This window comes from Equus przewalskii, chromosome 25 (assembly GCF_037783145.1).
Source record: "Equus przewalskii isolate Varuska chromosome 25, EquPr2, whole genome shotgun sequence".
Classification (NCBI taxonomy): domain Eukaryota; kingdom Metazoa; phylum Chordata; class Mammalia; order Perissodactyla; family Equidae; genus Equus; species Equus przewalskii.
Genome location: NC_091855.1, coordinates 15,391,995 through 15,400,366, shown reverse-complemented (window position 1 = coordinate 15,400,366; position 8,372 = coordinate 15,391,995). Strand labels below are relative to the sequence as shown.

Below are 8,372 nucleotides of genomic sequence, written 5' to 3'. Positions count from 1 at the left end.
ATGCGTAATTTCTCAAAGAAAGACACTCAACTTAGAATTCTTAAAGTTCAAATTTTCTCCAATGAAACAAACATTTTACATCACTCCTATGCAAACAAGGACCAAGCAAAAGATTAAAGAACATGGACAACTAACATTAACACTTGTAAACAGATGACCATGTCCACTTACTTGTGGTTTTAAGATCATTTAATATGATTAGGTACAACTGAAACCAAGATAAGTTAAATTTAGGGCATCAGTCTGGCAAATGTCCAGGATTCCTAATACCGGAATAAGTTTAAGAATCACCGATTTGGGTCATTAACACCCTATTAAAAATGCAGACTTGTGAAAAGGTTTGCCACCTCTCATTTTTACATATCATATCCATGTTAACATATCTGTTCAAATTCTTTACTATTTAGCTAGCAGATGTACTAAGTACAGTAAAGTAACATAAGAACAAGCTTATTTAGCTTTTTAAGCAAGGTAGGGCTGGACTCGAGATACATCATCCTCAAACTTCTCCTTACAGAACTAGGTGAAAAGAATCTACAGAAAACAAAAGTTGCTCTACGCCCTGCAAAGGCTGGTCCTAAAACTTTGCTGAGGCCTATACTCCTCATGTGACTGCTCAGGCCCTGGATCTGGGAAGTGAGGCTAACTTGTTGGTTCAAACCTACCCTCAGACATCTCCGCCATTAGCTCAAAGAAAGGGTCTTATTTTAATGCTTTACTGTATAACAAGTATCCGTAACACTAAAATAGTACGCCACTGATATTTATCTCCTCAAAAGGAAAGAGAGATGAAAGGAAAAAAAAGTCAACTGGTAAAATGTCAAAGTGCACACACCATACTACCCTGAGTTATATTTAAAAAGCCCAAGGGAAAAAAACTGCCAAAGCCCAACTTCTTGCTGGCTTGTACAGCCTTCAGAGATACACTATGAAGAACAAACCTAGGTTCCACTATTTTAAGTAAGACCGGTGCCCTCCATGCAAGTGAATTAACAAGTATACCACACAAACTCTCCCTAGCACCAGCCTCATGTTACAAGGATCAGCTTCACCATTTCACGGCCTAAGTTCTAGTCTTGGATACAGGGGAATGTGGCCTTCACATGAATGTAACAAAAACCTTTCAAAGCTATCCCCAAAAGGAGATTCTCACTACCCAATCCCCACTCTATGGGGAAGCCAAAATCAATCTTTCTAGCACTTCTAATTCAGCTTCCTCAAAATCCCTGCAAGGCTGGGGCACATGAATCTATGCTGTTAAGTGTGGTTTTGGGGTTCTGAACAAGACTTCCTGGGTTCTAACACCCAGTCCATTTACCTGCTCTTCTCTTTGGCCTTGAATTTCCTCCTGTAAAACAGTATAGTTTTGGAAATTGAGTGAATATGCAAGCAAGGCACTTAAAAAACCATGTCCAGCTACTATGTGTTATTCACTGTTAACGAACATTTATCTAGCCTAGCACTCAAATGGAGGATTAAGAAAATCCAGCCTCCAAGATTCCTAGAACAGTAAAGCTCACTACCTGTAGATATAAAGCTCTAACGTTTAATCAAGATGGATGGAGAACTTCAGCTAGTTACCACTATTAAATTGTTTTCCTGTTGACATCTTGTCACATCTCTGTCTCAGGACTAAATGGAAAAGCAAGTCAACGTCCTTTAAAGCATTCATGAACACTGACCAGAGAAAAAGCTTCGTGTTGATCTCTGACCAAACTTCTATTACCATCTTTAAGATAGGCATGAAACATCAAAGTTTACAATGTTTCCCAAAGTGTCCTCCTCTGGACTACAAGACGAAGAGCATGGGAGGGTCACACGCAAGGAAAACGGTCATAAACAACTGTTAGCTGTCACTGTTTTTGAACAGTTCACTGACTTCTCTGCCCATCTTCTGACCAGCCTGGAAAAGTCAGAAGTACTATCTAAATTTTTAATTAAAAATAAAAGAAATCTATCATCCAAACAGCTCCAATTCCCTAGAAGGGACTTTAAAGGTGATGAATGCAGATGGGGAGGAAGGGAGGAGTAAATAGCATACTTCCTTCAGACACACAGACAAAAGCAGTTTTATAATCTTTTATTATCAATAACAAACAGCTGCTTTAACGTCTTGGCCAGGCAGCTGTTAAAGGGTGGGTGGGAGGACACCCTTCGCCCTGACAAGAAAAACTCAAATTAAGCCTTTATGTACAAGCAAATTTAGAGCTCTTTTAAGTGTCCAAAGCTATTAATTAGTTTAATTGAGGCATTAAACTAATTCTGAATTAACATATTTGAATAACCAGGAACTAAAATGTTCAAATTTTTTCTAGTACAAAAAATTAAATTTGCTTTAGTTATAAAAGAGCTCTGTCAATATACACAAACTATATACTTCAGACATTCACAAAAATGTGAGCAGAAGGCTTATCAAAAGACATTTAATACAATTAGTTTTCAACAACCCCCTGGTGGTCCACATCTACAAAGATATCCAGCCCAACCCAACCCCCCTCCAAACCCCACCCCCACAGAAAAGCACATACTTACCAGAATTTTTAGCAAGTATGGTTTGGGAATTTGTTTTTTTAAAAAAGGCCCCCAGGGCAAGTTATTTACAGTTTAATTGCCACTGTCAACGGATCTGGACCGGGACCGGGACCGAGATCTGGACCTCTGGCGATCCACAGATGCTGGAGACTTAGATCTACTTGAAGAACCACGTTTCTGGCTCTTCTCAGGCACAGGAGACCTACTAACAGAACGGGACTTGCTCCGACTCCGGCTCCTGCTCCTGGACCGGCTGTAAGACTTGCGACTCCGGGAACGAGATCGGCTACGAGACCTAGAGGAACTCCTGGTCCGGGAACGAGACCTGCTTCGTGACCTACTAGAAAGGAAAAAAACAGAAACAAAAAACCTAAGTGGCAAGTCCTACAAATCCATTAAATAAAACTGTGACTTAAACACATTAAAGAGATACCTGTGCCTTTTGCTGCCTTCAATTAATTTGATTTTTCTCCCATTTATTTCCTTTCCAGAAAGTTTCTCAATAGCATTCTTTAAGTCACCATAAGAGGCAAACTCAACCACCCTAAAATGAATAAAAATAATTTGTAAAGTTACATACACCTTATGGTCTCACAAACCATATACAGCAGTCTACATTAAGTATCTTTGCTCTGCTCATTTCGTTATTGCTACATTAACAATCTTATCTCTTGACAGATAACAGAGCACTAAAGGAAGGTTTCTCAACCTCCGAACCGTTGACATTTTAAGCCAGATAATTCTTTACTGTGGGGGGTTTCCTGTACATTGTACCATGTTCAGCAGCATCCCTGGCCTCTACTCACAAGATGCCAGTAGCACCCTCAACCAGCTACAAGCACCGAACACGTCTCCAGACACTACCAATTGTCCCCTGACGAGCAAACTTACCCCTGACTGAGAAGCACTGCATTCAACCCTGTCCCAATTTGAAGTAATCAGGAACATTCACGGTAAAAATTTCAGGATTTTAAAAGGCTCTTAACATCTTCAGCACACTCACCCTTCATTTAATTTAGGCCGATGTGCATCAGCAAAGGTTACTTCCCCAGCTTGTCTCATGAAATCTTTGAGATCCTTAACACAAGACAACCGTGTCAAGCAGAGAAAAGGAAACGTGACAGACAAACAACCACATGGTATAAAAACAAGACTACTGAAAGAGAAGATGTTAGATAAAGTACAAACATGGTAATTACCACACTTGTAGTCTATCAGAATTCAAAAATTATCTATATCAGGGCACGAAATAAGCAAATAGCATATTGCTTTTAAGCAAAATGCTACAGGAAATTCAGATTTTAACATTAAAGTAGTATTAGTCTATACTGAGCTCAATACAAAAGGAAAAAAACAAAAAAAAGAACAAAACAAAAACAAAACAAAAAGGAACAGTACATATTTTTAAAGCAAAGACTAAAGTAGAAATTTTATATTTAAGAACAGAACATTTACAAGACACCAGTTATTTTGTGCCCCATATGCCATTAAAAAAGTTTACTTTACCTTCATTATTATTTCCCTAGGCTAGTCAAGCAGCAAACCATTAATCGGTCGGAGAAACCTTCATGACATATGCCCGACTGGCTCTTCGCCACCCACTTGAAGGACACTACCCAATCGATGGAAGCCTTTAATCGCACAGCCCTCCCTATTAGCAGACTACTGGCGGATGCAGACATGTTCTACTCTTGTGCAGTTACCAAGGACCACTTTACTGCGATCAGGATTCCAACGACCACCTAATTTCGTATCTTTCAACGATTTTCGACCAGGACCTCTTATTCGGAAGCGTTACAGGAAGACAGCTCTCAACTTAGGAATCAGATCACGTTATCAACGCTCTGGGATCGCTGCAACCTGGCACTTCAAGTAAGTGCACCGATTACGTCTAGACCGGCAAACACAGATCTAGAGGTGGCCAATTGATCACTGTAGGAGCTGACTGGCAAAGTCAACCAGGCCCAACCAAGAGTGACCAAGACAACGATTAGGATAACCCACAGGCACTCCTCGTCATAAGGCCAACGACACAGATAGGCTGGCAAATAAAGGGTTTAATATTTGGTTAAAATTGATTTTAAAAAACAAGAAAATATATCCTCAAAACATTTACATTTGATCACTAATATTAAAATTCAAAACATCCCCCAGTTACGTTTAATTAAAATTTTAAAATTACAATTAAATCCATTAATTTAATTAAACATAAAACTACTTTTAATGAAACATATTAATAAAAATTAGCTACCCATTAATTTTTAAAAAGCCACATTAAAATATCTCAAAACTGTATTTCAACAAACCTGCCAGCTGACTCTTGAAGATAAATTCTCAACTATAAGCCGATTTTCTGTTCTTACAGGTGGAGCATTTCTGAGGAAGAAAATGAGTACTCACAATGGAAGAAATGCAGTAAGGTGCACCTATTGTGTTCAACTGTGGGCAAGTTCAAGCAGTCAGATACGACAAGTCACTCAAATGGCTTCCATCAACAGTTTTTGCATTGTTTTTACACGAATCGTTATACAGACTTAAAACAGTGGACTAACACAGGAATAACGTAACACATTATACGATAAAGACCAGAATCACTCACTGCTAATGGTTTTAAACATTATAAATACTCCTTTTGCAGTAATGACTGTTCAAAGCAGCCATCCGCCATCCGTCACATACCGTCTATCATTTCGAGGCCTTCGACTACTAAAACGGTCAGAGTAGCGTCCTCTACCTCTCCCACCTCGAGATCGAGCCCTAGCATGTTCAATAGTAACCCTGCAGGAAGGGAACAAAAACCTCCATTATCCACTTAAGCTATATGAGAGATCTACTTAGAGAAATGCCCCAGCTGACCCAGTCTGCTCTACTTTATAGTTATAAAACTAAAGAGACGACTCCCACCTTTCACTGCACAGTTCTTTTCCATCAAGTTCATATACAGCGTCATCCGCATCCCTGGGATCCTCAAATTCCTAAATTGAAGCACAAAAAAAAGGTAACATATAACACGGCTTTAAACTTTAAAAGTGTATTCCACAACACATTAGGAGCACTAAAAACCTGTGAGAGAAGGGGAGTATCTCCTAAAGACAGTGCCGTGGAGATAAACCTGATTGGACAAGCGACCAGGAGTGGTCTCCCTCCAGCCAGCAGTGAAGTTCTTTGATCCCCTAAGGAAACCCACCACCTTAAGGACTCATAACACTCTCTAAAGCTCCTCCACCTGGACTCAGTAAGATCAAACACACTGCTTACCAAAATCTTTACCTACTTAACCACAGATGATCGATCAGTCTAAACACTTACCACAAAACCAAAGCCTCTTTTCAGATCAATGTCTCTTATCCGTCCATACCCCTTGAAGAATCTCTCCACGTCCTTCTCCCTGGCCGCTGGGTTTAGCCTCCCGATGAACACCCGACAGCCACTCATGACGTCCGGCTAGGATGTCCTGTTAGGAAATAATCCAATTGAGACAATACCAGTGAATGCCCGAGGAATGCCTGCTCAAGGGGTCAAAAACATAAACAGCATAAAATAAAATGTTTACCCGGTGATGTTACAAACAAGATTGCCAAGAGTGCCTCTTATTAGGCCAGGTCCCTTGCAGACAAAATTAAAACTCGGCTCCCAACACGATCCTTCCCTGGGCCCAGACCGCAGCAACCGCAACGCCCACTGCCGCCTCCGGAACTGCGCAGCCGCACACTCTCCCCGGCTCTTCTGGCCCCCTCCCATCTGCCGCAGTTAGGAAAGGCCGAGAAGTGCGGGCGGAGCCGGCCCCGCCCTCCGCCGGGCCAGCCCAATGGCGACGGGCCGCGCGCGCGCCGCCGCCTCCCGGGAGCGTCACAGCGGGGGGAAGCCGGAATCTCGCGACGCCGCGGCCGCGCCTGCGCACACGGCGCCGGGCGGACGCCGGGCAGCTACAAAATGGCGGCGGCGGAGCCGGCGGTGGGAGAGCCGCGCGTGCCGAGCTCCCTTTTCCCTCCCCCGTCCCCGCCCCCGCCGTGCCGGAGTCCCTGTGCCCGCCCGCGGGAAGCCCTACCCGCACCCCGAGCAAAGGTCTCGGCCCGCCACTCGGGGGGTTCGGAGTGAAGAGGCAGAGAGGCAGGGAGGGGCATCCAACCCCTCGGTGTGAGAATGACCGTGACCACGACCGCCCTTCCACCTTCGCTTCCCCTCAAACAAGACCCCCAGGGAGACGTGCCCCAGCGCCCACCTCGAGTAAACTGCGCTCATTGGACTCCGTCCTCCGCAAAGAGAGCAGCCCCGGCCACTCGCCATCTGAGCGGCCATGAAGAAGCCTCGATCCGAGAAGCCTTGCCCTCAAAGTGAACCACTCACCTACCGGACAGGAGCTGTGGCAGCTGAGCCCCAGAGAGGTCCGTAGTCTGCGACGGAGCCGGCAGCCTCCCCGCAGACCAGGACCCAGCTCGCCTACGTCTGCCCACAACTGACGCACTTACTGCTCGGGCGTTCCACAAAATGGAGGGCGCGCCCCTGCGTCACTTCCGGCACCGCCCCGGGACCTCCCCGCTGGATCCCGGGACGCCGTTTCCGTGGGCCCCGCCCTGGGACCGCGACCGTCCGGGCGACCCTCCCGCGGGGGGCGGGGCCTGGTGGGGGCGCGGCCGCCAGGTGACCGGCGCCCCGGGGGCAGCCCGTGGAGGACGTTCGCCTCTGCCGGGCCGTGACGTTGGCTTCGTCATATCTCTCCCGTGAACGCGCCCTAGGACAAATGACACCTCTGTTTTATCTACATTTTTTTCTTAGATACTTCGAAGCGTGCTGGGTAAAGGAAACTCAGGCTTTGCAAAAGTACCTGGCCATCTCTGGTCCCTTGCTGGCGCTCCTTGATGCTCAAGTGACTTTTAACCCTACCGCGGACGTGTGGTTTAGTGATGGTTAAAAAGACTAAGGAACCTCGGGAGTTTTTAAATGGAAGGTTTCTGCGTGATGAAATATTGAAACGGGAACTGCAGCCAGGAGGCCATCCTCAATTGAGGCCAGAATGCAGATTTCTGCATTTCCACTACTCTAGGACTGCGCTGGCTGGAAAAAGTTTCAGGCTACTTTTAAGTCCAGGGGGTATCTGATTAAGCCTGCTGGTGGGGTTTCTGGAGTGTAACATGGAAGTCTCCGTTCTTCAGGCACTGTGTCTTTTCAAAGTGGGTGTGAAACGTGGTCCTCCCCATCCCTAACTCCACATTTTCCCAGTAAGCTTGGCACGCTTAGAAATTTAGGCATTAAGAGACCGATGGTGCAAAGGTTCCTGTTCTTCATGCTTTCAGGTGAAACCCAAGGCACCCCATTTTTGAGACGTGCCCGGAATCTGAGGTTGCTGCTTGCAACTAGAGTTACACGGAGATAAAGTAGTTCGAGAAAGAGAACTACAGGCTCTTACTGTTCTCTGGCGCCGGAGCAAGTCTGGGTTAGAACTTGGATAGTTTGTATGGCTGAGCTCGTCCATTCATCCTTTTTCATGGTATTTTAAAAAGTGCTTCAGCACGTACACAATAAAATTGTGAAATTAGTTATCTGTGGTGTGTGGAATTAAAGATGGAGTTAAACGAAAATATGTATTAGCTAAATTAAAAGAAAACATCTTTAGCTGCTAGCCTGATCAACATTAGCATTTCATAATGCGCAAGTTGTCCCAGGTACCAGTACTTACTTAATTACATTTGTTTGCTTTCTGCATAATTAAAAAAAATCGGCCTTCCAATTATTTTCTACCTTTTGTGTTGACTATGAAGCGACTGCTTGTGATTTCACTCACTAAATATTTTTCGTGCAATAAGAGAAAGTAATCTGGGAAAGCTTTTCTGGGGGTGAAA

At 44.4% G+C, this 8,372-nt stretch overlaps 1 protein-coding gene across 14 annotated transcripts; it reads right to left on the bottom strand.

The window, feature by feature from the left end:
• Positions 1–2,064: 2,064 nt before the first annotated feature.
• On the bottom strand, positions 2,065–7,198 carry SRSF5 (serine and arginine rich splicing factor 5). 14 transcript variants are annotated; one of them, XM_008510994.2, is made up of 9 exons: positions 6,755–7,042; positions 6,086–6,138; positions 5,842–5,986; positions 5,437–5,507; positions 5,212–5,310; positions 4,839–4,908; positions 3,536–3,609; positions 2,966–3,076; positions 2,065–2,872 (listed from the first exon to the last, which is right to left on the bottom strand). In XM_008510994.2, the coding sequence occupies exons 3-9, from the start codon at positions 5,965–5,967 to the stop codon at positions 2,605–2,607; spliced, it is 819 nt and encodes a 272-aa protein (XP_008509216.1). In that variant the 5' UTR covers positions 5,968–5,986; positions 6,086–6,138; positions 6,755–7,042; the 3' UTR covers positions 2,065–2,604. The 14 variants fall into 14 exon arrangements, with proteins under 14 accessions (XP_008509216.1, XP_070449566.1, XP_070449562.1 ...); XM_070593465.1 differs by having other exon boundaries at positions 2,065–2,869; XM_070593461.1 differs by having other exon boundaries at positions 6,086–6,273; positions 6,880–7,029.
• Positions 7,199–8,372: the final 1,174 nt, after the last annotated feature.

Coding starts and splice junctions, on each gene's coding strand:
- SRSF5 (XM_008510995.2), bottom strand. CDS start 5,967: ATGAGTGGCTGTCGGGTGTTCATCGGGAGGCTAAACCCAGCGGCCAGG. Junction 3,077..3,535: donor CGGCCTAAATTAAATGAAGG/GTGAGTGTGCTG, acceptor TATTCATTTTAG/GGTGGTTGAGTTTGCCTCTT. Junction 2,873..2,965: donor GAAGGCAGCAAAAGGCACAG/GTATCTCTTTAA, acceptor TTTCCTTTCTAG/TAGGTCACGAAGCAGGTCTC.